Raw genomic sequence first — 26991 nt, 5'->3', positions numbered from 1 at the left:
CAGACATTGATCTTGGCTAGTATTGCTGAAATCTTGCTTGTCTGCTGAGCTGGACCTTGGGTGCCAAGGAATTCCTCCTATCCACTGCTCCATCTGCTCATGCCTAAAACACAGTGCTTAATACTCTGTTGTCAGAATGGAGTAATTTGGGATGTCTTGGTACCACTAACGTGATGCTGCCTCACAACATTTTGTTATGAAGCTGGTCTCAAAGCTTCACTTCTCTCCTTTCTACTACACTATCTCTGAAAGAGTTTGACTGAGCATAGCTCAGTCTTAGCACTGCTGCTGCGCTTCTCAGCCATCCTCTGTCAGAAGATAGGCTTCTTAGCACCTTATTTGTATCATGAAGTGTCAGCTTCTCCAGACTTGCTGGAATGTGATGTGTGGATCAGGGTGAGTGTGCAGTGGTACTGTTGTGCTGCTTCTGACATACATACCTCTTCATAGGATCAGTGAATGCTGGTGGCATCTACTTTTAATCTTGTTCATCCTTTGATTTTCTGGTCATATAGAGGTGCCTTGTCTTGTACTTTGCGACCATGTGAGCAGCCTTTTTGGTTTGAAAGTGAGGAGTCATTGCTTTTCTCAGAATGGCTTGCCCGTGGGTGGTTTCCCACCCATGAGCTACAAATTTTCCAAAGCAAGTTAGATTTTAAGAGCTCTGTCCACCTGGAACTTATGTCCCAGGATTCAGGTCAAGTGCTTCCCTTGATCCATATCAGATTGTGAGAAGGTGTTGCAGTACTCTGTTCCAAACCACTGCCGTCACTTTTGGTGTTTTTTTTCAGTCTGAATGAACCAAAATGTCAGTATGGTTAGGTTGTCGCTCTCTTTACCCTTCCAGTACTTCAGTTCTTTCTTGTAATACCTGCTGGAGTGGAAGGACCTGTAGGACTTGGTCTTTTGTTAACATTTATCAATTCTCACCACCTACTGTGTTCTCAGACTGTTCTATTTCCACATGCCCCTCATTTTGCTGATTCCTGAAGGAGTTAACTGCAGATGTAGTCGGATATCTGAGCAGATTCTCAATGGGATTTGAAACTTATGCTTCAGATGTTCATGGGTTCTCCCTTTCAGCTCTTGTATTCTTGTAGTCTTCTGTCTATAAGGATGCTTGCTGCCTACAGCTGTTGTCTCGGAAGCCTTTGGTGGCTTAAATCCATTGTCAAGAATGGCACTTCTGTAGGCTCTACTTACCTGCCAAGAGGTTTGTGCTGGAATTCTTGTCTCAACTTGAAGGTTCTGGCTACTAGTGCACAGGACTACATACACCTTAACGACTAGGAAAGCTCTTTCCTTGTAGCTTTAAAGGTCCAGGCCCTTTCAGAAATCTCCCTGGCTGTCTCCACTACTGGGAGAATCTTAAAAAAGTGTACATGTGGAGCCTCTCTGAAAGAAAGGAAGGTTACATTGCGGTAACAGGTGTTCTTAGAGACATATCCCACCCTGTACATTCATATATTCCTGCTTTACCTTTCTGTAGCCTTGCCTTTATATAATTAATTGAAAAAAAAAATAGAAGGAAGCATTTCTCTCCCCATATTTCTCTCACACTGCATCAGCATTGGAAGGTTGAATGGAGGATCTTGACAGGTAATGTGAAGGGAGAATTAGTGAGGGTGTCACTTGGTAGGATATGTTTAGAATATGGCAGTATATCTTGAAGAATACTATTAATATTAAGCAACCTTTCTGGTAGTTCACAGATTCATGATGAACAACTGTTCAGGGTTTATGGTGAGAACTAGAAGTTGCTTTAAAATGTAATAATAAGTACTTTTTTTTGAGTGCTATTAAAACAGATATGACAACTATGTACATTTCTTATTTATATAGAAGAAATGGCTACGTATCTACGTTATGTAAGACGACTAGATTTTTTTGAAAAGCCAGACTATGACTACTTAAGAAAGCTCTTCACAGACTTACTTGATCGGAAAGGCTATATGTTTGATTATGAATATGACTGGATTGGCAAACAGTTGGTGAGTACGATTAAGCTAGCAATAATAGACTGGTTTTTTTGTGTGATCAGTTTTGAGCCAGTGTTAGTCTTGAGTTTCAGAATACATGTGCATCTCATGGCTGCTGTTAAAGTTGTGAACAGCTGCTATTACAAACCTGTTTTCAGATGCATTTTCAAACATTGTCTTTTGGCTTGAGAAGTTTCATAATGAGTCTCTTTCCAAGCGTATTCTCCTAATATAAAACTAAATCTCTGTTCAATGGTTATGGTTTTGCCTGGATGAATGCCAGGTACCCACAAAAGCTGTTCAGTCACTTCCCTTCCTCAGCTGGATAGGGGAGAAACAAAATATTAAAGGCTCATGGGTTCAGATAAGGACAGGGAGAGATCACTCACCAATTAGTCGTGGACAAGACAGATTAAACTTGGAGGAAAAAGAAGTTTAATGTATCACCAATCAATCAGAGCAGTATAATGAGAAATAAAACTAAATCTTAAAAACTCTTTACTCCACCCCCCCCCCCCCCCCCCCCTTCTTCCCAGGCTTAATTTTACTTATAATTTATCTCCCTCCTCCCCCCAAGTGGTACAGGGGGACCAGAAATGGGGACTGTGATCAGTTCACCACACATTGTCTTTGCCGCTGCTTCCTCTTCAGGGGGAGGACTCCTCACACTCTTCTCTGACTCCAGTGTGGGGGCCCTTCCACAGGAGACAGTCATCCATGAACTGCTCCAGTGTTGGTCCCTTCCACGGAGTGCAGTCCTTCAGGAACAGGCTGCTCCAGCATGGGTCCCCCACGGGGTCACAAGCCCTGCCAGCAAACCTGCTCCAGCATGGGCTTCTCTCTCCATCGGGCCACAGGTCCTGACAGGAGCCTGCCCCCAGTGCAGGCTCCCCGCAGGGTCACAGCCTCCTGCAGGCATCCACCTGCTCCAGTGTGGAGTTCTCCATGGGCTGCAGGTGGAGATCTGCTCCACCGTGGACCTCCATGGGCTGCAGGGGCACAGCCTGCCTCACCATGGTCTTCATCATGGGCTGTGGGGAGATCTCTGCTTTGGCTCCTGGAACACCTCCTCCCCCTCCTTCTTCTCTGACCTTGGTGTCTGCAGAGTTGTTTCTCTCACATCGTCTCACTCCTCTCTCTCGACTGCTGTCCCACAACAGGTTTTTTACTTGTTAACTGTGTCATCCCAGAGGTGCTACCACCACCACTGATTGGCTCGGCCTTGGCAAGTGGTGGGTCCATCTTGGAGCTGGCTGGCATTGTCTCTGTCAGACACAGGGGAATCTTCTGGCAGCTTCTCACAGAAGCCACCCCTGTAGCCCCCCCTCACTACCAAAACCTTGCCACAGAAACCCACAACATCAATCCTAAATGAGGTTGTAGGAATTCAGCCTGACTTTTGAGTTGAAGAAGGAGTTTAAAACTTTACAGGTGATTGTCATTGCATGCATTTTCTTGCTTTGGTGGCTTTCTTGCTCCCAGTATTTTTGAAATGTAAAGCAATCACTTCTCTGCATCTAAGATACACTCCAGATATTTATCAGTTCATTATGAAGAAACTGTCTATATGCATTTTTCTAATTAAATATGATGTAGGGTATCAGTTTCCATCACAGTGCATCTAAAATTACAGAAAATTCTGTGTTTATATTCTTTAAAGAAAGGGTAAAAGATTAATTTTTCAGCACCTCCAATCTTTCCTTGCTGCCTTTTAATAAGTAGGGAAGGGGTTGTGTGTGGAAGTTGAACAATTTTGGATTTTATTACTAAATATTTTTTTGAAAGTTTACTATTAAAAATTACTTTAAGCCTTTCTTCAGGCTTGCATCAGAATGTGCTAACTGCAGAAAATATCAACCTAAAGTCTTTCAGAAAATTAAAGTCTGATAATACTTCAGAACTGCTACTTTGTGAAATTGTGTAAGTCTTGGTTTGCCTTTTTTTCTGTTGGTATTAGTAAATATCTAGTGAAGCTTTTGCTTTAGTTTGGTAATTTAGGGTTATGGAAAACTGTCAGATTTAAAGATTAATTTCTATTACAAACCAGTAACTTTTGGTAAGACTTAGAAATTTATTTTTTTTACCAGTTGCTACATATTATTTATATTTGTAGCCTACTCCAGTGGGTTCAATACATTCAGACCCTGCACTGTCTTCAATCAGAGAAGCATATCAGCACAGAGATAAAATGCAACAATCCAAAAATCAGGTAAACTGCTCCTGCAAGATAATCAGCATTGCTGTCTGTTGTATAACAACGTGCTATGTTGTTGCTTTTATTAAAAGTCCAAATTAAAATTGACTCTATGTTCTCTTTGTTTTTTCTCTGATTTAGCTAGATCCTTATTAATGCAGTTCTAAATCTGTCGACCTGAAGATACCTAAAGGGTTGCATGTTTGGTGCTGTGATGGGATGTAGCTTACATCAGTAATGAATTTTCTCTCTGCTGATACTTCAATTTTTTTTCAATTCTTAGTTTTTAATCACTGTCTCTTCCCCATATGCTTTATCATTTGTTGGAATTCTAACATGTATATGTAAAATTTTCACTCTTTTTAAACCAGGATAATGGTGAAGGTGGTAAAAACGTTAGGAATTTAGATCTGTGTCCATTTACCTAAGCTAAGTTGCTGGGTTGTGTTGGTGAACTTTGTTTCTTACTAAGAATTTTGAGTTTTAGCTACTTTACTTCTCTATGAACAAGTATGTGTAGGCATACATAAGTCTGCAGATAATGTTGATGTACAATCTAAGTAGGAATTGAGTATGTAGTGCTTCTGTACTTTTAAAAGGTAATATTTAACAATTAAAGCATGAATTGTTTATTTCTGGAATTTTTATTTCTTCTTTTGCATATATTCCTAATGCATTAAAAAATGATAGTCGACAGACCATAGGGCAGCTTGGGACTCACAGCAAGCCAATCCACATCGTTTGAGGGCTCAGCTAGCAGCTGACAGACATGGTGGCTCGGTACAGGTATTTTCTGCTTCTTTGCATGACTTAATCAGTCATTTTACATTATATAATACTACTTTCTTGTGGTGCATGACAGGATTCCTGTTTTCATATTAAGCTTGCTTTCCAGTAATGTTCAAAATGTTCCTGTTATTCCCTACTTCACAACTGCCAAAATGAAAACTATGGATTTTTGTTTATGTGGATTTTCTGCTACACATTTCGTAGTGAAAACCTAAAACAATGGAACTATCTCTCTTTTTGAAGGGGATATACACTGACATCAGTGGAAGCAACTGGAGTTTAGACTTTTGATGTGTTGTTTAGTCATATTAGTAGCTAAAACACTATTGATTGAATTCAGCGTTGTTCAAGTTTTTTTGTTGTTCCTTAAGCAAACTTCAAATGAAGGTGTGAAGTAGTGATTTTTGCCTAAACTTTACTACATTTGTTCAAACAATAGTTGACCAGAAGAATGTTTCCTAGGGCAGCACTTCACACTTATCAGTGGAAAAATGAGTCATTGCTCATCTTCGTCATCAGTTCTATGCTGAATTGTCTGCTTTTCTGCCAGATACGAAAATCTGGCAGATAATTTCATTTTAAAGTGATAACAGAGTATTTTTTAGGTCATTGCTACTAGTCGTCTGTAATACTACTGCTGATGTCATCTCTGAGATCCTTTTGTAGATGATTATTAGAATGTGCTAGTGATTCTTCACTGTGACGTATTAAATTCAAGTGGACTGAATGTTGGTATGTGTGTATATATATGTATTAGTATATATTTTTATGCTCTTATCATTGATGTTCAAATGGGAGACATTCAGGTTCTAAATGGTTTGTTCATTAATAGTACTTATTCTAGTTTTTCTATTAAGTTATCCAAAAGTCTCTAGGCTTATGCGAGAGATACACTAATGTGCTTAATCGTGTCTAATTTCACTTTGTAGCATCAGTTCATGTTTACAGTTCGAATACTATTAGCAAATGGAGTTATAAAGGGAAGACCTCTAGAAACAGTTCACATCTCTTCCTCCACTTATCTGTTTAAAGTAAGATAAAAATGCTGCAGTGTGGCAATCTGTCTTTCTAATTTGTGTAGCCTTATTAGTGAGAGCAATTTGCACCTCCCAGCAATTCATTCAGCAACTTCCTGTGTCTTTATAAGTTTCAGTTCCCAAAAATGTCAGTTGTACAACACTGAATTGTTTCCTTTTCTGCATGAACTGCTAACTGCTTATGCAGTCATAAAGACTGTACAATCTGTTAATTACTTTTTTCATCACTTGCTAGCTGATCTCTTTCCTCTTACCCTTTCTCTTTTTGTTTTCCTGTTTGGAAATTCTTTACAAGGAGGTTAGATAAAAAGATCAGGTTAAAAAGATCCCAGTTAAGTGCCAGAGGTCTTGAACTTAGGAACTGCTTAGGAAGTGCTTGAAAGGTTAGATATTTGATGTAAGTAATTTTGAGTTGCAAGACACCTCTCCTTCAAGAAGTCAAGATATCAGTGTGTTAGATGAAACAAATCCATTTCCTTAGTTTTTGTGAATTAAAACAGTAGCATGAATTTTTTTGATTCTTTTGTCTTGACTGGAAGCTTTTTGAAGGTAAAATACAGCATTCTGTGGTATCACTAAGAAGTTGCTTAGACATGAAGGCTGCCTCTTTTTTTTCTTTAAGAGTGGAGAATTCAGTTACTGAGATTGGTAATGAAATGAAGGATTATTTTCTATGTCTTTTTCAAATTTTTGCAATTCCTTATTGTGATAAGCATGAAAATCAGAAAAATCTGTGTTATGAGAGACTTTCTGACTGATTTTTGAACATAGCAAGTAGAAGATTAGTTTACATACTAGTCCAAAACAGAGCATGGGGCTAACCTGAAGATTTACTGTTACCATTTGGGGAATTGGTATTCAGGCTTAACTTTGTCTTATTGTACCTGGGCCTTGTCAAACTTCTAAAGGACCATGTACCTAAGAAACTAATCTGTTCCACAATTAATAACTCTCATTATTAGGTAATGTTTCTAGTATTTTAAGTTTGCCTGCCTGACGGCACAGAGGGTAACAAGAAACAGATGATGTGAGGTGTATACTCCTTTATATATGTGCTCTTCAAATTTAACTTCTAAAGAACTGATTAAAATTGAAGTAACTAAACTCAAACCAGGACAAGATCAGTTATCAAAATACTTAAAGTTAATTCAGATTTTCACTTCAGTGGTTAATCTTCCACTTGTATATAGGTGAGTAGTTTAAGTTAATCTTCAACATTGCAACACTTCTAATTGGAAACTTAGTTTCAAAATAGAAGTGTTCAGAAAACTAATTCTTTGACTGTACATGGAAAAGTGTACTTCCTGTTAACAGTTTTTAGAAGCAAAACCATAACTTCAATATCCATGTTTTTCCACTACAGTTGTGTACAAATCTATTGAGATGAATTGTGTGTCCCATCTTTCATCAGCCTACTGAGGAAATCCAACTCTAGTCATAAGTAGAGAAATGAAATGAAAAGTTTCTTTTTAACTTACTCTTGTTCAATTTTGTTACATTCCAACATCTTTCTACCTGTGTTGTGCTGATTTTTGAGATGATTGCCATGTAATTTGAGAGAGAAAAGTCTAGTGGCTGGTCTAACTGAAGTCCATATGCTCCAAGATCAGAGTGTCCAAGTGTTAACACTGCTTCATTTACCCTGTATTGTCAGTCTTTTACCAAACGCACTTTTTGGTCAGGTTGCAGAATATTGTACTGGTGTCACAGGGGATTAATTTATGTCATTATAGATTATTTTAGCAAGGTACAGAACTTACAGTTGTAAGATTATACAGTTGTAGCCTTACTGATAGTGGAACTGAAGCACTCCTGCCTATCTCTTGTGTCCCTTTAAATAACTCTTTGTGGATTTTTTTTTTTAAGGTAAATATTTTGTCTTATTGCACGTGTATGAATTCTTCCTTCTTCATCTTACTGAGACTCCTCCTAGAGCAGTTTTCAGCATTGATAGACTAGATTGAAACTCTGGCCATTTGTGATTCTGGAGAAGCGTGACTGATGCTGTTTTTCAGCCTACCAGTACACTTGGGCCTGCTTATGCTTTCAGAGGTCACAACTCTTTCTAGAAGGATGAACTTTGTTTTCCTAACATCTAAACTAAACCATGCAACAGGCAATTATACTTGACTGTGTTTGGTTGTGTATTTGGTGGATGTATCTGGTGTATGTGTATGGAAAGGACTGAGGTCTCTTTCTCTTGGATCTCTGTCTCTTTGACAGAGATCAGCAAAAGTGAGACAGAACAGTCTTCTGCTATCTGGTGCGAAGGTTTCTATGAAGTTTGTGTCAAAGTTACTTAGAGAAAGCAGTCTTGAACTAACTAAGAAATATGTTAGGACAAATACTGTCTTGAAAAGAAAGATTTCTCCTACTAAGGGAAACCACTGTCAAGAAATACTATTTGGTTTTTAAGTCAACTTGAAGAATTTCAGGGAAAAAAAATCACTGAACAGGTTGTTATAGCTTCCCTGCTTTCTCTTATGTAAGCATATAAACGTGTTGGGAAATCCTGAAATAATCATTGTTCTATATTACCGTATGGCAGTGCATTGACCCAAGCATAAGATTGTTATTGCTCCTTTAAAACTGAAGTCATCTTAGGTTAGTATTGTCACCGAAATCGGGAGGAAAACTCTCTAACACATGATGCATTGAAGAGCAGGCATTACTTTATTCAGTGCTGGCTACATGGGGTATCACTCCTCCTAACATGCACACCAGGTATTGAAGCAGGCATTACTTTATTCCATGTCTTATCAGTAAGTTTCAGCCCACGGAGCAGTCCTGTGTTGCCGATTGGTCGCATCATTTACAGAACACTTGGTCAGCATTTTCACACTGTGCATGTTCAGTGAGTAGAGGTCTGGGAGTCTGCATTCTGAGGTGTGTGGCTTTTAGTATTTTTAGGGGCATATTCATATCTTCTTGTTCTTGCCATGCCCCACATTTACTTGAGTAAACTGTAGACAAAGACTTCTGTTTCTGATAAACCATTGTTACTAAACCTTGAGCACAGGTCTGAGGATCTCTTTAAAAAAGTTCATTTTAAGTGTGGGCCATGGAGCAGAAATCTGGAATGATTAGGACTGCAGGCAAAGTTGACTAAGATCTTAATGGGGTTGCATTGCTTTGTGTGGATAGTGCAGGCTGTAGTTGTGATTAGTTACATAGTTACCCAAAACTCACTTGGTGGACAAGTTGAGCAATGTTATTTTACCCTTAGATTTTCATGAACGATCCTTAGTTACTTAGCAAGTGCTTACCATGCAAATACCGTCTGTTTCCATTGTGCTTACCACTGTTGCAGCCGGGTAATTCACAAGAAGCAATGAAATTATCTCCACAGTAAGATGCCTGGTGAGATGATTGGGATCATACTATTTGCTGTTACCAGTAAATATGGACAATGATGACAACAGATTTTAAGATACTGGTTAAAAAAATGTACTGACCCAGGTTGTTTAGTTTAAGATGCCTGACCAACTGTCTTACAATTTGTTGAAGCAGAATTCCTACCTATTTCTGTCACTGCATGTGTAGTGCATCTGCCATCCCCAATGATATGAAACTAAGCTGAAGCTACCTGGTTGAAACTCCACTGACTTACCTGTCATCACAGAAATAAAGTCCTGTTTCTCAGAATTCCTTCAGTTATATTGATATATTCTTGTCATCTCAGACATCTTCCCTTATGTTTTGTTACTGGCCTGTGGGGTTTTTTTGACAGTGGTTCCTGTTTTAGTGAAACTCAAAAAAGAATAAAACTCAACCTGATGTGGGCATATGACATGGAAAATGGCTTAAGTTCAGCAAACTTCTGAAGCTCTTTCACAGAATCACAGAATCACAGAATGTTTGGGGTTGGAAGGGACCTCTGTGGGTCATCTAGTCCAACCCCCCTGCCGAAGCAGGGTCACCTACAGCAGGCTGCAGAGGACCTTGTCCAGGTGGGTCTTGAATATCTCCAGAGAAGGAGACTCCACAACCTCCCTGGGCAGCCTGTTCCAGTGCTCTGTCACCCTCAGAGGGAAGAAGTTCTTCCTCATGTTCAGATGGAACTTCCTATGCTTCAGTTTGTGCTCGTTGCCCCTTGTCCTGTCGCTGGGCACCACTGAAAAGAGTTTGGCCCCATCCTCCTGACACCCACCCTTGAGATATTTGTAAGCATTTAGAAGGTCCCCTTGCAATATGAACCACAAAGCAAACTTCAATAGGCAAGGCTATTAGTTCTGGTTATAAATAGATGAGACATAACTGTTACATTAAGAGGACAGCTTGAGGGGAATAGTAGCATTATGATGATGACTTTCCTTCCTTCTGCTTTCTTCTACCTTAATCTCTGACCTTCAGGCAACAGCTGGAAGAATCTTGAACTATAAAGTACTGCTGGTCCCCTTTCCTGTGGGTTTTACACGTTTTCTGCAGGCTCTAGTGTTTTTTGGTCAGAACAGTATTTTTGTGCAATGTTACTTGGCCCAGCATTTTCTGCTACTTTGTAGCTAGTAGACGTCTTGGTACTTTAATGGGTTAGCTAGCAATGTCAGCTGCCCTGATCAGACACACTGACGATATCCCATGAACCATCTTCATGGTGGATGCTGTAAGGTGAATAAAGGAGAGGCTTCTGGAACAGCTCCATTTGTCATGCAGGAAGGCTGGCAGGAACTGAGAGACTATTCGGTTTCATTTGGTTTAAAGTCAAAACAAACATTACTAGAGAACCAGAGCAGTCTTGTTGCTCAAGAATTTGCAAAGGAATTTGAGAGTAAATTAATGGGAATGAAGATGAATCAATTTTTATTTTTTTTTAATGGCAGTAAATGCTCTGGTGCACTAAGAGTGAAAACCGAACACCACCTGCACTCTTAGGTTTAGAAAATGCCTTGGTTTTCCCCTCTTCTGGTGACTACTCGATGAGATACAACTGAATTGGACCACACAAAGAAGGCAACTAATGAGTTTAAATACACTAAAGAAGGACACATAGGGTAAGACTTACTGAACTGGTACCAGGAAAGGGGTTAGTGCCTTCCCTTAAGGCTCTGAAGAGACAGGAGGGACGTCAGCGAACCTAATCTACCCAATTGCTTTACTTAGTCCATTCACTTTGAGTCTGTCATGTAGGTGTCAGTTCCACTAGTAGATGTGAAAGAAAAATGGCAGGAGCACAGGGAGGCAGGAATAAAACCTGAAAAAGATACTGTTACTGGAATAAAAAGAATTATGGAATTAACACAAATTACTGATTTTTAAGATGTATTGTAACTTTAGGAATTGACAAATGTATGTCTGGCACTAGCATAATTTCAGGTATTTCTGGTGATTTCAGGTAGTAAGCTCAACAAATGGAGAACTGAACACAGATGACCCAACTGCAGGCCGTTCAAATGCACCCATCACAGCTCCTGCAGAAGTGGAAGTAATGGATGAAACTAAGTATGTCAATCTTTTTATATTCTCTGGATCTTGCATGCTCAGCTATTTCAAAATTATTTTTGTATAGTTATTTAAGAAATATTGTCTAAAATGATCAGCCGCTGGTGAGGGGCAAAAGCTGTAGTGCTATACTTAATTTTAGCAACAAATATTTAAATAGTAGACTTGCTATAGCTTGTGCTTTTTAGACTAAACCTTCAATAATACATCCCTCTATACTAGAGAAGTGCATGCATTCTTGATATTTCAGCTGACTTTGAAATATTTATTTCAAGATAGTGTTCTGACTACCAAAAGTTATGTATGAAAGATGTGAAATTCTTCCTCTGTGTGGTGTTCTGATTCTCTTTTTTCTTTTTATACTCTCTTTCTGTATAGCTGCCAGAAAGTGTTGAACATGTGGTGAGTTCTACAGCACAGGCAGGCAGAAATAGCCCCAGGGGCTTTGTACTTATTTGGTTTAAAACTACTTTCAGAGAACTTTAAAATAACAAGTCCATTTGGAAATCACAAAACATGTTTTAATATTGTGAAAGAATTAACTGTTTTTACAAACAGGCACCGTCAGGAGCTGTTTCGCCTGCTTCAAATCTTGCTTGCTTTTAAGTTGTATAGCCTGCGGTGTACTTTATTTAATCCTTTTTAGTGGGTAGTAGAATATTTTTTTCTTACTTGCTGTCCTGTTTTAGAGGGGAAAACATTATTTTCAGATGTAGCATTCAGCTAGTATTTTAACATCTAGAGAATAACTCACTCATATGAAGACATAATAAATGCTAGCAAATGTTTGAACTTTGCCCATTATCTCTGTAAACATGGTATTTACCAGAGTATTAGTCTTTGACAATCTGCTAACTGATTACTAAAACATAACTTCAAGGTTCCTTAAAGTTACAGTGTAATGAAAGGGGAAAATATTAAGATCTGTTAACATGAGATGGACAAGTAATGTATGTATATTTGAGTTGTAAAGTCAGTCTTGCGAAATAGTACAGAAAAAATATTATTGAAAGCTAAAAGCAGTATAACTTTCAACGTGTTTTCTTTTATCATTGTGCTTGGAATGGGATTTTACAAGGTTATGGATCTAGTTTATCATAAAACAGAGGCACGCAAGTATGAAGGATACATTAGTAGCAGAAAAATCCATGATGTATTCTTTAATAGCAATAAGCTTTGTAGGGCCCGTTTTCCTAACTTCTAGATAAGGGGAAATTTCTTAAAGTACAAGTTTTTCTTCAAGTGGTTGTTCTGCAGGTTATGGTTTTGATATGTAAGATTTATGTGCATGTGTAGTTAAAAACTGTGAATGGGGATACCTGTTGTGTCACACTTGTGCACTAGCTTGGTGTGGGCACTAAGAAGATGAGTTCTTTGTCTGTCATATTTGCAGATGTATTATTACTTTTCTGGCAAGAATTCATGTTTTTTAATATATATTTAAAACAAAAAAAGACCCCAAAAAACAGAGATGTCGATAGGCTGCACATAGAGAAATTTCCTATCCTGTCTCTCTGGATAAATTCAGTGATAACCTTCCTTATTCCGAGTTTATGTACACACAAGAAAATATTAAATTTCTAAAGTTTTAGGTAGTGTTTAGCACAATTAAACCTATGCTTAGTTACCTACAGAAAGTAAGAGAATTCTCAGAAGCCAGGATGCTGCAGTTGCTTTAAAAGTGTAGAAGTTCATTTCCTCTGATATGAATAATTGATGGACAAATACGCTATCCTTGACCTTTTTTGGCCTAGTCTTTATTGGTTTTGTTACAGATAAAATATCTAGTCTCAATATCCTACTCTTTAGATTAATCTTCTTTTTCAATATTAGTTTTCCAGTGGTGTCTATTTAAACTGCAGTTTCCTCATTGACTATTTTTTTGGGTGTAGAAGTTGTTTTATGTTTTGTCAGTACTTAAAGCAATGCACGAGTGCTCCCCCTACCCTCTCCCCAGCATTGTTATCAGTCATCAGTGTATAGTTGTACATGTTTTTCTCAGTAACAATACTTTGGAAGGTTTAGGTAATGTTACGTTTTAGCCAAGCTTAATATCAAAAGGTACAGCAAGACCTTTAAGCATCAATTCATAGGTTTTACCCTGCTGAAGAGTGTAAGGAAATGCAAGTATCAGTATGTTTCATATCTGTAATACAGATGGTTTTGTTTTTAGGGAGACATTGTTTTATCAAAAGACTCTCTCACTTTGTGTATCTTTCATAATCTTTTCTCCATCTGCAAATATGAGCAAAGTTAACCCCTCTTGCTGATACCTTCTCTTTGTAACATTTCTTTGTACTCTGAGTAGACAAACTTGAATATTTTTTAGAAACACTTCATTCTTTGTTCTAGATGTCTTCATAGATTTAGAAGCTTAGCATATCTCTGTTTAAAAGTTTGAAGAAAGGGTGCCCTATCATATGTGAACACAAATATTGTTTAGCTGAATATTAGATCTGCTGTTGCTATTTAAGTAAGAAGCTGTAAAATAGAAAGGATAAGGATTTTTTTCAGTAAGCATTTTATTGTTTTGGGACATTCATCCAACACTTCCATTGTTTGATGTATGTTTATATACTCACGTACAGTATATGTTCTAAATCTTGTGCCTTGTCATCTTCATATTTCTCAGGTGTTGCTGTGCAGCAAGCATGTGAAACTAGCATGACTTAGCAGTGGGTGTTGGGTTTTGGGTTTTTTTTTTTATGGGTCTTTCATTTGTTTTGTTTTAGAAAAGTAGTTTTCAGCCCTATTTCATTTGTTACTTACTGGAGTTGTAAAGCAGGGAGAAAACTAACCAGATCACTGTTCTGCCCTGGCACTTGCAGATCTTCTCATCTACAGATGGTCTTCAGTTACGACTGAGGAATTAGCCTTTCTTTCCTTAACTCTTTTGCTAGCCATCAGAACAGTTGCTTCTATGAAGCATGTGCAATTTGGATAACCAGAAGGCTCTACTGTGGGAGGACAGAGAAGGCCAAACAGGAAAAGATTATATGATATTGTCCTTTTTGCGTCTTGCATTCTTTGTGCCACTTTAAACACCTGTTAATAATCCTGCAGTAAAGTGCTGTCATGTCCTAGGTGACAAATAAATATATGAACACAGTTATCTAAACACAAATAAGAACTGAAGTTGCTGTAGCATGTTGTGCCAAGGGACTACTCAAGTGGCATAGGGAAGGGTAATTAACAGAAAAAAGGTATGATGTTTTAAGTAGGACAAGAAATGTTTATAACAATAATACTGAGTTTGCTACCTTAAATAACATCTCAAAGGTCACTTTAGATTGTACAGGAAAAGTTGTTTCTTGAGTTTCATAAATCCATATTATACTGCCCACTGTAGAAATGTTTTATATATGCAGAGAAACAGGTTAGCGATCATTAAATGCTTTCTTTAAAACGAAAAACCGTTCCTTTCCTAGAATTAGACATTTTCAAAGCATAACTATTCTTATGCATTTTGTATGCATATTGAATAATATGACAAATTTGTGGTTTAATATTAATTAATAATGTCTCTATCTGTAGCTTTAAATATAGCTTCAATCAATGTAATAGATATAAAAGTGATAATGACACCCTCTAGTGATAGTATTCTTAGGAACATGTCTACATTTCCATTATAAATTATACTCTTGAAGAGATGATGCACTGTGGATCTCTAATCTGAGGGTTACATTTCCTTCATAAACTTTATTATCAGGCAATGTTGTCTGACCTGTCTTATTCCCATGTAAATGTGCATATATTTTGATATGACATTTATTTGGCCTTGGAAGGTTTGACAGGTCTAGCACTTTTAGGCTGATAAACATACATTTCAGTAAGTTTCCAAGCCACTCCTGTGGTTTACAATGGTCTATGAAATTTGCTTTCCTTTAACACTTTTTTCATATATTATATATTAATAAGGGTTTATTTTCCCACACCAGTACAGTGCAGTAGTTCTTATAATTAAAAAAAAACCAAAACTGTTAATAGAAGTTATACACTTTGTAATAGTATTATGCAAACTCCAGAAGACTAGGAGATTAAAAAGCAGTGCTTTGTCTTGGTTAAAGGTAGAACTCTTGAATTCCCCATTCTTCCCTGGTTGACAGAGAAGTATCAAACTAAATAGGCTATGGAGAAGGAATAAAGGACAGTATGAGATTTGCAGCAAGGATGGGTTAAAATTTTCTGAGAAGGAAGGCAAGAAAACCTCAGCTGTTCTTGAATTACACAGAGGATCGAAGCAGTCTTAGGAAGTGTGATCTGCTGTTCCTCAAGACATGCTCCATATAAGCAAAATGTAGTTAAACAGAGAAGAGTTAAAATTCTACACTGTTTTTCTAGAATATACATTAACTGTCTACCACACTTTCATCTTCCTTCAGTTACTTATGTAACCTGTGTTCTGTATATACTAAAATTACGAATCAAGACGAAATTTTTCTGTAAGCTTTATTTGAGGCCTCCTAATCTGAAACCAGGTACAAAAGTGATTTACCATCACTGTCCAGGGTAGGTTTTCCTCATGTAGAGGATCATAGGGTGATTCATGTTGAAAGGGAGGGAGCAGTGTAAAATGGCTTGTTTTGATATGAGGATTGTTGTATATACTTATATGGAATATTTGGGAAAAGATTGGAGTGAAAGAAAGATTAAACTAGATTGGACTCCATACATCTACATATAAATTCAAAGCTTAAGTGGTAATCGATGTTAGTGGTTGTAGACAGATGCTAAGGCAAAGGGTTAGGAGTTGTGGGGGAATTTCAGTTGTAGTTGGTGGCTACTAGCCTTCAAAAACAATGAAGTCTCTTTTAGAAGTACTTTGAAGTTAATAAATATGGTATAATGTTTCTTCTAGCTGTAAAAATATTTGTCTGTGTAGTTTCCCCTATGGAGTTTTAATTTTGGGCTTCCTCTCCAGCAATAACCAATATTTTTTTCTACTGAAAGTTATGTAACTCTCAGAGCAGCTCTGGTCTGCCTCTGCCCACTGCTACTTTTTCAGTGACTGAGCGACAGGGTGCCCTTGGATATTTTGAGAAGGTAACTTCTGTCTCACCTTACGTTGGATGTTGTTCTGACCCCCTGTAGAACCTTATTTTTAGACCCTTATTCTCCCTGTCTTTCAAATGCGTTCCCCATTTCCCGTGTTCCAAACTAAATCAGCAGGATTTCTTTTGAATTTTAGTGACATAAAATGCTTGGTGAACTTAAGGACTTATTGATAGACTATTGATACAGTATGTTTACATTTTCACTTCTGTTGCACTTACGTAGTTTAAGACAGACTCTTGAGTATATAGCACTGCAAGTGAGAATTCAGTAAACAAACTGCAGAACTCCATGGAGCAATCTCTGTTAAGGCAGACAGCTTGCATATTCACTTTTGGCTGCAAATTGTGAATACTTTACTAAGTGGAAGCTTTATGTTTAAAGGTGGTGGTCAAGGCTAATGTTACATGCAAAAGTTTTCTTTGTATATTTGTATATTTTAGTTGTATATTTGTTGCTTTCCTGTTTAGTTTATTTTCAAAAATACTTCCTGGACTTCTGCAGTCCTCCTCTGTGTTATCTGCTTCTAACTCCCTCCAATTCTTTTTCCTTTTCAGGAAAAAGTAGTTGTTTTCAGTTACTTTCAGATTATCTTTTATTTCCTAAGTTAAATCCGCAGTGTTAGCCAATTTTAGTTTCCTTCATAGTACTATCACCGCAGCACTGAATCAGAACATTAATTATATTGTTCATTAACATTTTCTTCTAAAATGTTTTTGGCAATAGTCTTGGGGAAGGTTTTTCCTAAGTTCTAGTTGACAAAGGAAGCTCAAAATGTTTGACTAGTGTCAACACTACTGTCTTAAGTGGACAGTTCAGGTGACGCAATCTTAAGCTCAAGCTTCTATATGGCATATTACCAGTCGATGTGAAGGAGTACTCAGGTAATGGAACATTCCTTATTCTTAGAAATAGATTGTTAAGTCAGCTGATAATGCCCGTGCTTTTGATACCCTCACACAATACTCTATATTTAATAGCTATTTTTATTATAGCTTTTTTCATTTGATACTTTTTTCCAAAAAAAGGTGAAATGTGTCACTAATAAATCAATCACCTGCAGTAGAGCTTAATGTGTTCCTTGGAGCAGGCTGAACCTGAACTTCATACTTCCAAGTGAAACAAATACAGTAAACAGTTTAGTTCTGTGGTTTTTTTTTTATATCGTATGTCATTCCTGTCACACCTGCAGGTGCTGCTGTTTATTCAAGCGGAGGAAAAAGAAAACCATTCAGCGCCACAAATGACTAGAACCAAACAGAACATGGGAAATTGCGTATTTGTTCAACTGCTGTCTTGTGATCTTTAAAAAAAAGAAACCCCATCAAAAAAAATCCCCACCAACCTCCGTAATGACCACACGTTTTCCAAGGACTCCTTTAGAAACAGCGTCACGCTTGTGTGCTTTGACTTGGTTCTCCTGCATCCATCTCTGGTTTCTTTAATTCATCTGTTCTAAAAGCTTTAAGGTTTTGTCAAATATGAGTGCTTCTTTGACTATCAGCAAATGGACCAAGGAAATGGTACAAATGAACAGTATCTTCAGCAAAACTAAACTGGAAAAGTGATTCTGCTGTCCTAGGATGTACTAGCAGTGTCTTAGCTGACAGCAGATGCCATAAATCTGTTGAGTTTGTAGCAGCATACCAAAAGCAGTTTTCATCAAAAATGCAAATACACAACCATATAGAAAAAACAAAAAAAATCTGAAGATTTCTATTCTGACACCTGCATTTTTTTTCTTTTCTGCTGGTATCGCTGGTGATACCATAGTCAGATTGTATCAGCATCAAACCCTGTCTGTGATATTGTGGTACAGTCACTGTCTAGAGATACTGAGAAGGCTGATTTTACTGTTGACAGTGGTCTAAATACTGGTGATACTAATGAACAGAATGTATTTCCAGTAGCCTCTGGGTTTGAAAATCTGCTTTTGTTATGCCTACAATGGAAATGACAAGAGTGACAAGGAATACAGAAGTTTGTACAATTTAAGTTGTGCTTCCAGTCAGGTTAGTAAGATTGAAATACTTTCAGAAGAGATCTACAGAGGAATTATAAAAAAAGATATAAATGTGAATCTCTTTAAAAAGGAATCAGTATTAAAGCCTGTATGTTCACTAAGGTAATTGATGAGTGACAGCATCTTTAACATGGAAATATGGATGTGCCATGTCATGTTAGACATCTGTTTGTAAATTATTTTACTCTTTAATTTAGAAAACAAATGCAATGGAAGTGAGTTAGGCGTCTCCCTTCTCTGCATACTAGCTCATTTCACCCAGTATTTCCTGAGATTATTTTTCGGGGCAACTTCTTGTCTTTCAGTGTAATGTCACTACTATAGTAGGATGGTAGGGATGTGTCAGGTACTTCCCCCACAGTCCCATGAAGTGCCTGCAATATGGACAAACCAGCAGTTCTGTAGACAAGGCATCCCATTTTATACTTCGTTCAGAAAATATATGCTTTTTTAAAGCCATAATGACAGAGGTGTGATTTTTGTCATGTTTAGCTGCCAGTTATTGAAGAAGGGGTGTGAAAGATGGAAGCGACTAGACAGATTTGTTGACCAAAACTCAGATTATCTCCATTTTTTATAATTCTTCTAGAACTTCTGAGCATTTTTTTCTATCCATAAATGCGTTTTGGCATACTTATTTATTTTTGATCTGTTTTGTGACAACATTTAAAAAGTATACAAAATGAATGCACACCTTTAAATTCATTATTGCATTTACAAGGATGTTAATTGTATTTTGTAATTTATTTTTCCTTAACAGCCAAAAGTGTACTTTATTATGTGCTTGTATGTATACTTTGATCTTTGTCATTATTACTGTTCATGATCTTAAGTTTTTGTTTTAAAAGACCTGAACTTGGCCTACAAAAACATACTGTATAACAGGTCATAAGTTTCCACTCCACCGGTTTGTGTTACTGGTTATCTCAAACTCGTAAAGTTACTTCTTTGTTTTTATTTGAGCTGAAAAGGTAGATTACTTGACCATTCTTATGTGAAAACACATAATTTTTTTGTAGTACTTGACTTTGTAAGGTTTAAGGAAGTACATGTGGTATGTGTATGTCTCACACCTGGTTAGTTTTATTCTCAGAGATTTTTGATCTGTACAGTGTTTGTATGATCCAAACTCCATACACATAACAAGAAGATGTACATGTTATGGATTTTAAATATTTGAGTATATAAAAGCTGTTTATTTACTGAAATGACCAGTATCTAGTCACTTGCTTTTCAGCAGTATTTTTTTCAGTGCTTGATTTTAACGCTGAAGAAGGTTTTTTTCTAGCAAAGCAAAGCGGTCAGTACTAGTGCAGGTATGTTCAGGTTATCGCAGCGTGAGTTGCATTTATATACTTATTTTTCCTGTCAAAACTAGTGAAGTCAACGTAGTCTGGATGTCTAAAAATGAAATACATCCCTGTTTAAATGTAAGACAAAAAAATAAAGATAGTTTTTTAAAAATTGCCTTTTTATCCCCCTTTCCTACAGTCTTGGATGAAGTAATGGAAACTTGTTTTTTTCTTTTTAAGAATTGCTGAACAGTTTTAATCTTTTTGAACAGCAAGAAATTTGAAAGCATGTTACTCAATGCTACCTCAACATTGTAGTTACAGTTGTGTTTGCTTAGTTAACAGATTTTATTGTTATATGCTTTAATACACCTAATGATAACAATAGAGTGAAGAGACTTCAATGCTCATGTTTGTAACTAGCCAGTCTACTCAGGGTCTCTGTGGATTAAAGTCTGTGCTGTCTGTACCACCTAGCATAAAAGCCGTTGCAGATACTGTGACATATGCAATAAATGTGTCTTTTGCCAGGTAGAGGAGGCAAGACTTATAGTTAGTTGTTCAGTCACAGCTATTGCAACTATTGCAAGTAAAATTTTTTTCATGCTTTTTTTTTACTCAGTCTGAGGTTTTCCTTGGAACGTCTTTTTGAGACTGTGAATTTTAACACCCAGATATATTTTTCAGTAGCTTGTTAGTAGCTTTTAATAGCTTTTTTGAAGGATATTTCAAACAGGAAGATGGCCGAAACGTTTGTCAGAATTAAGCCCCTGTACAGCTTCATTGATTCTCTTAGCAAATGGAATAGTATATTTTCAAAAGACAGCTTCCTCTAAGTTTTCAGGGTAACTGATAGTAACTGAGGTAGTATAGTTGTAAGCATGTATTCAGTTCTCAGATGCTCAATTTTTACTCTTCTAAGATAGGCTGTTCCATATCTTATTACCACATCTGTTTAAACCTTACTCAAAATACAGCATTACTGAATATTTGTGGTGCTTCCTGTGGTGACACATACTATAATATGGGGTATTGAAGATACTTATTTATGTCTTCGCACAACTTGCCTCTGAAATATTATCCTGTTGTCATTAAAGACTACTGAATCTAAAAGTACTATTTGACTTCATTGACTAGTTTGAGATGCAAGTTATTTTTTTCAGACTACACTTCTATATTCTTGTGTACTGAAGAGCACTTGAGTGTTTAGCTAGCCCTGAGTGTTTAGGGAACCGTTAGGTTCTGAAATGGATAACCAAATATACAGAACACGAAGAAACTGCTTGTAAAGATTTCATGGTTAGGCTACTGTCATATATGTGGCAGAGACTAGTATATAATTTTTAGAAAGGTGTTTTGTACACTGCAGATCTCTACCTCAGTGATCTGAGCTTGGAAGAAGGAAGTCATTGGTACATGGCCTTTGATAATGAAATATGATTTCATGAAAACTTAAAGTACTTGATGGACGGAATGAATTGTAAGGAAGCAAGGATGCAGTGAGTTGTCATCATTGTACCTGATCTTTTTTTATGCTGATCCCTAAACTGCCTTTTGCTTCCTTCTGAAAAAGCTTGAGAATTTGAGAGTTGCTGAGGATTTGTAAATCCTGGACTGCTCTAACTACTTTTTATTCCAGGCTTTGGAAAATCACCATAAGTTCATGACAATGATCGGAAAATACAGTGCTGAAAATACGAGCTTGTATCTTTTTTTTAGTTAATAGATGGCTGAGCCTTCTAGGTCTTTCTGGAGCATTCAAGAACATGGAATGTGAATGCTGCAATGGGTGACTATAAACTCTTCAGAAGGGATAGGCAGGGAAGGAGAGGTGGTGGGCTAGCCCTGTATGTCGGGGAGTGTTTTGACTGTCTAGAGCTTGACACTGTGATGAAAAGGTCAAGTGTTTATGGGTAAGAGTCAGAGGAAAGGCCAGCAAGGCAGATATCATGGTGGGAGTCTGTTACAGAGCACCCAACCAGGATGAAGAGGCAGATGAAATGTTCTATGAGCAGCTGGGAGAAGTCTCATGATCACTATTCCTGGTTCTCTTGGGGGACTTCAACTTGCCAGATGTCCGCTGGGAATACAGCGGGGAGGAAACAGAGTGGGAGGTTCCTGGAGTGTGTGGAACATAGCCTCCTGACACAGCTGGTGAGAGAGCCAACTGGGGAAGGTGCCCCACTGGGCCTATTGTTTGTGAACAGAGGAGGGATTGTGGGTGATGTGATGGCTGGAGGCTGTCTCAGAATGGTGTTAGTGCAGTTGGGACAACGGGGAACCCCCACGAACACTGACGCCGTCTTTGCAGCTCGGTGCAAGGTGGCAGTTGGCAAAGGGGCTGGCTTGCCTTCTCAGGTGGGTTTTTCTTTCCAAGGAACAAGATCTCAGCTGGGCCCACAGCATGAAGCTTCAGTGCAATGGCATGGGCTGTGGCCTGTTGCTTGAAGCGTTGCACTGAAGTGTAGCAGCCTTCCATGTGCCAGAGGTTCTGGCTGCCCTATGTGCTAAAAGATGAGCCAGAAGGAAGAAGACTGGCCTGGCTGAACAGAGACCTTTGGCTGGAAGTTGGTGAAAAAAAGAGAGTTTATGACCTTTGGAAAAAGGTACAGGCAGCTCAAGAGGATTGCAAGGATGTCGTGAAGTTAGAACAGAGAAAACTAGAAAGGGCTCAAGGGTGAGCTAGAACTACATCTGGCTACTGCAGTAAAAGACACTAAAAAAATGTTTCTGTAAATACATTCACAACAAAAGGAGGAATATGGGGGATCTCCATCCTTTATTGGATGGTGACAAAGTGATTGACAAAGGATTGAAGACCAGGCTGAGGTACTTAATGCCTTCTTTAACTCAGTCTTTAATGGCAATACCAGTTGTTCTCAGGCTACCCAGCCCCCTGACCTGGGAGACAGGGATGGGGAGCAGAATGAAGGCCCCATGATCCAAGGGGAAATGGACAGTGACCTACTCCACCACTTAAACACACAGAAGTCTGTATGGCCAGATGGGATCCACCCAAGGGTGCTGAGGGAGCTGTTGGAAGTGCTCACCAAGCCACTTCCAACCACTTATCAGCAGTCCTGGCTGAGGGGGGAGGTCCCAGTTGACTGGAGGTTGGCAAGTGTAGCACCCATCTGCCAGCAGGCCTGGAAGGAGGATCCAGGGAATGACAAACCTGTCAGTCTGACCTTGGTGCTGGAGAAGGATGTGGAGAAGATCATCTTGAGTGCCATCACATGGCACATACAGGACAACCAGGTGATCAGGCCCAGTCAGCATGGGTTTATAAGAGGCAGGTTGTGCTTGGCTAAGCTGATCTCCTTCTGTGACAAGGTGACTCACTTAATGTATGAGGGAAAGGCTGTGGATGTTGTTTACCTCGGCTTTAGTAAAGCCTTTGACGCTATTTCAAACAGCATTCTCCTGGACAAACAGGCTACTCATGGTTTGGATGGGCATATTCTTTACTGGGTAAAAGAAGAGCTGGATGGCCGAGCCTGAAGAGTTGTGGTAAATGGAGTTAAATCGAATTGGCAGCCGGTCAGAAATGGTGTTCCTCAGGGCTCAATATTAGGGCCAGTTCTGCTCAATATCTTTACCAATGATCTGGATGAGGGGATCAAGTGCACCCTCTGTGAGTTTGCAGATGACACCAAGTTGGGCAGGAGTGCTGATCTGCTCAAGGGTAGGATGGCTCTGCAGAGGGATCTGCGTAGGCTGGGTGGATGGACCGAGGTCAGTTATAAGAGATTTAACAAGGCCAAATGCCGAGTCCTGCAAATGGGTCACAACAACCCCATGCAATGCTACAGGCTTGGGGAAGAGTGGCTGGAAAGCTGCCCGGCGGAAAAGGACCTGGGGGTGCTGGTCAACAGCTGGCTGAAGATGAGCCAGCAGTGTGCCCAGGTGGCCAAGAAGGCCAATGGCATCCTGGCTTGTACCAGGAACAGTGTGGCCAGCAAGAGCAGGGAGGTGATCGTGCCCCTGTACTCGGCACTGGTGAGGCCGCACCTGGAGTACTGTGTTGTTTTGGGCCCCTCACTACAGGAAGGACATTGAGGTGCTGGACCATGTCCATAGAAGAGCAACGAAGCTGGTGAAGGGTCTGGAGAACAAGTCTTATGAGGAGCGGCTGAGGGAGCTTGGGTTGTTCAGACTGGAGAAGAGGAGGCTGAGCAGAGACCTTATTGTTCTCTAGAACTACCTGAAAGGAGGTTGTAGCGAGGTAAGTGTTGGTCTCTTCTCCCAAGTAAGAGGGAATAGGACAAGAGGAAATGGTTTCAAGTTGCACCAGTGGAGGTTTAGATTGGATATTAGGAAAAATTTCTTCACCAAAAGGGTTGCTAAGCACTGGCACAGGCTGCCCAGGCAAGTGGTTGAGTCCCCATCCCGAGAGGTATTTAAAACTCATGTAGATGTGGCTTTTAGGGACGTGGATTAGTGGTGGATTAGGCACCGTTATGTTAACGGCAGGATTCAATGATATAAAGGATCTTTTTCAACCTAAATTAATGTATGTTTATATTCTACTATTGATGCAATATTTGAGGGAAATAATGAAGATCCAAAGGAGTGTGCTACATACTATATACACTTGCGTGTAGTGATGAGAAACTAGAGGGCTATGTAAGAGATGCTATTGAGGAATCTCTTAGTCATATTTGAGATTATTGATTGATCAGCGAACAGGAGCTTGGATGCTAGGAACATGCTGTTATACTCTTTTTTCAAATGCCCAAAGTGCTAGCAATGAGTGGCCATTACTTGGACATGTGGAGTCACAGGTGAACAGCTGCCTGTCTTGGGCTGAGCTTGAGACGCAACATGGCTGCAAAGTGTTCATTCTGGTTTTGATGCTGTCATGTTTGGTTGACAGTATAAACCCACACTTGGTTTAGCCAGCTGATAGTCTGGACATGGGTTTCTAAATGGGTCTTACCTTTCTTGCATATTAATTTAGTGTTTTCTTCATTATTAATTTCTTGCATTGATTAGGGAACTTGTTCTAGTGAACCTAGACAAAATAGCATGAATTCTTTAATGCTTCATATATCTAAATTCTTACAAAATGTTGCTGTGCATCTTCTTGGCTTCAGTAGGTGTGATGAACCCATTGGTCCTAGTTTATATACTTTATACTGACTTGCATAGTATATCAAGCAAAATTTCAGATCGTGGTTCTTTTCTCTAACAACTTGTTTCTGTGCCACAAAGAAACATCTACAATTCTAAAAATAAAGGTGGTGCTCAGCCACTTACGTGTGAGAGAGAACTTTCCTACTTTGGCCAAAGAATATGAGAAGAGTCAAGATCCATAACAAACCACTGCTTGCACTTGGTATAAGGCATGCTTTTCTCCCATTAGCTTGTATGGAAACAACCTGTGTCTGTTACTGGGCACAGGGGGCAAGACTGAAGTAGAGAGCAAACCTGTGAGATGCTAAATGTAGCTTAAATCTTCTACTGGAAATGTGTTCTGGGTACTTGTCCTGGGTTTGGCCAGGACAGGGTTAATTTTCACTGGACTCCAGGAAGGGGCACAGCCGGGGGGTGGGGGCTGACCCCACCTGGCCAAACAGAGCCCGGTATTCCATACCATGTGACATCACGCTGGGTTCCGGTGGAGGGGCGGTGCGGGGGGAACTCTCTCGCGGCTTGGGGGGGCACGGCACTGGTCCTGTTCGGGAGAGCAGTTGTCTGGGTCGTGCGGTTCGTTGTTGTGTTTTCTCGTTATCTGTATCATTGTTGTTCCTGTTTTCCCTCTGTTTGCTGTTCTGTTAAACTGCCCTTATCCCGACCCACCGGTTTCTGCCTCTTTCTTTTCATTCTCCTCCGCACGCCGGCGGGGGGAGGGTGGCCGCGTGGCGCTTTTGTTGCCGGCGGCAGCCGAAACCAAGACAGTACTGCAGTGAAATGCAGTGTTAGAATCTATACAGAGCTTCCCTAACTGTGAAAGGGGCCTTAAATTTTGCTTATTCTGGCTTCTGCAGTTAGAGAGGCATGAGTTCTGCAGGTGACTGTTTTCACCATTGCATAACCCTCTCTTTGGAGCAGGTGCATGAAATAGAGATTGGTAAGTGGGTCTGTAATTAAATATCATAATATATATGGTAAGCAAATTAAAAATTGTAATCAATTTTAACTATAGCATTTTAGGGCTTGACTTCGCAGCTTTGACAGGTGTGTTTTCTAGGATATGGTTGTATGTCATTTTGTAAGCACATGGTAGCCATTTCAGAACCTCTGGACTCATTGTTTAGATCCACCTCTAAATGAATTCAGAAGTAGGAGGGTATCAGTTTGCTAGTGAGCTTTTAGGAATTAATTGAAAGCTAAGAAAGAGGCATGGAAATAATTAGACACTAATCTTGTGTCTGTCCAGCATTCCATCAGCAGATTGTCATTTTAGTCTCCTTGTGTCTTCACCAGCTCTGTATTTTGGCCTTTGTGGATATGTAGGTTCTGAACTTTTGTGTCCACTTCAGTTTGAATTCATCTTTGAGGGGTGAATCAGTTGGTCTTAAAGCTGAGAAGGTACTGTCTGCATTTGGCCATGTGGGGTTGCCCTGAGGATCCCTGCTACAGATTGTTTTCAGCATTAGTGCCCTCTGTCAGCGAGCAAGAAGAATTGGAGGCAGAGTTCTGTACAACTGAAGTATTGGTTAGATGATAATTACGTGTACATAGACTACTCCAATTGGATTGATAAACCTCTCTGCATGGACTGAAATTACAGCTGGATTAAGCAATCTAGATTTACTGAGGCAAAGCTAAACTTCAGCAGTTTCTCACATGCAGAACAAAATGAATATGTTTCTATAATAAAGATTTATTTTCTAAATTTAAGAATCGTATCTGTAGCATGATTGTGCTATACTGCTTTATAAAATAGTTACAAAAAGTACCCTTTCTGGAAAAAAACAAGATAGTCCTTTATAGGACTATATAGATTATATCTCAAATCTATATAGATTATATCTCAAAATTCTCCATAGAATTGTATATATTATATATAATATATAGATATAGTCTTCTATATATTATACATAATATATAATATATATTATATAGATACAGTCTTCTCAGAAATGCCCAGATATTCCAGGTGAAACAAGCTCCCTGTGTCAATGACTATTATAGGGAATTCCAGTGTCTTGTTAATTCTGCCTCGAAGTTCAGCATCAGC

At 38.9% G+C, this 26991-nt stretch overlaps 1 protein-coding gene across 10 annotated transcripts in view; it reads left to right on the top strand.

Moving 5' to 3' along the window:
* The window catches only part of CSNK1G3 (casein kinase 1 gamma 3), a 90149-nt gene extending 69098 nt beyond the window's left edge, over positions 1–21051 (top strand). For 4 of the 10 annotated variants that reach the window (XM_075447335.1, XM_075447334.1, XM_075447341.1 and 1 more), the window contains 6 exons: positions 1843–1991; positions 4093–4188; positions 4864–4959; positions 11332–11438; positions 11817–11840; positions 17683–21051. In XM_075447335.1, coding sequence (XP_075303450.1) covers positions 1843–1991; positions 4093–4188; positions 4864–4959; positions 11332–11438; positions 11817–11840; positions 17683–17737 — 527 coding nt within the window. In that variant the 3' untranslated portion in view covers positions 17738–21051. The other 6 variants (XM_075447336.1, XM_075447337.1, XM_075447339.1 and 3 more) reach the window with 6 other exon arrangements.
* Positions 21052–26991: the final 5940 nt, after the last annotated feature.

The sequence above is a fragment of the Opisthocomus hoazin genome, chromosome Z, assembly GCF_030867145.1.
Source record: "Opisthocomus hoazin isolate bOpiHoa1 chromosome Z, bOpiHoa1.hap1, whole genome shotgun sequence".
In the NCBI taxonomy this organism is placed as follows: domain Eukaryota; kingdom Metazoa; phylum Chordata; class Aves; order Opisthocomiformes; family Opisthocomidae; genus Opisthocomus; species Opisthocomus hoazin.
This window is presented reverse-complemented; position numbering and strand designations above follow the sequence as displayed.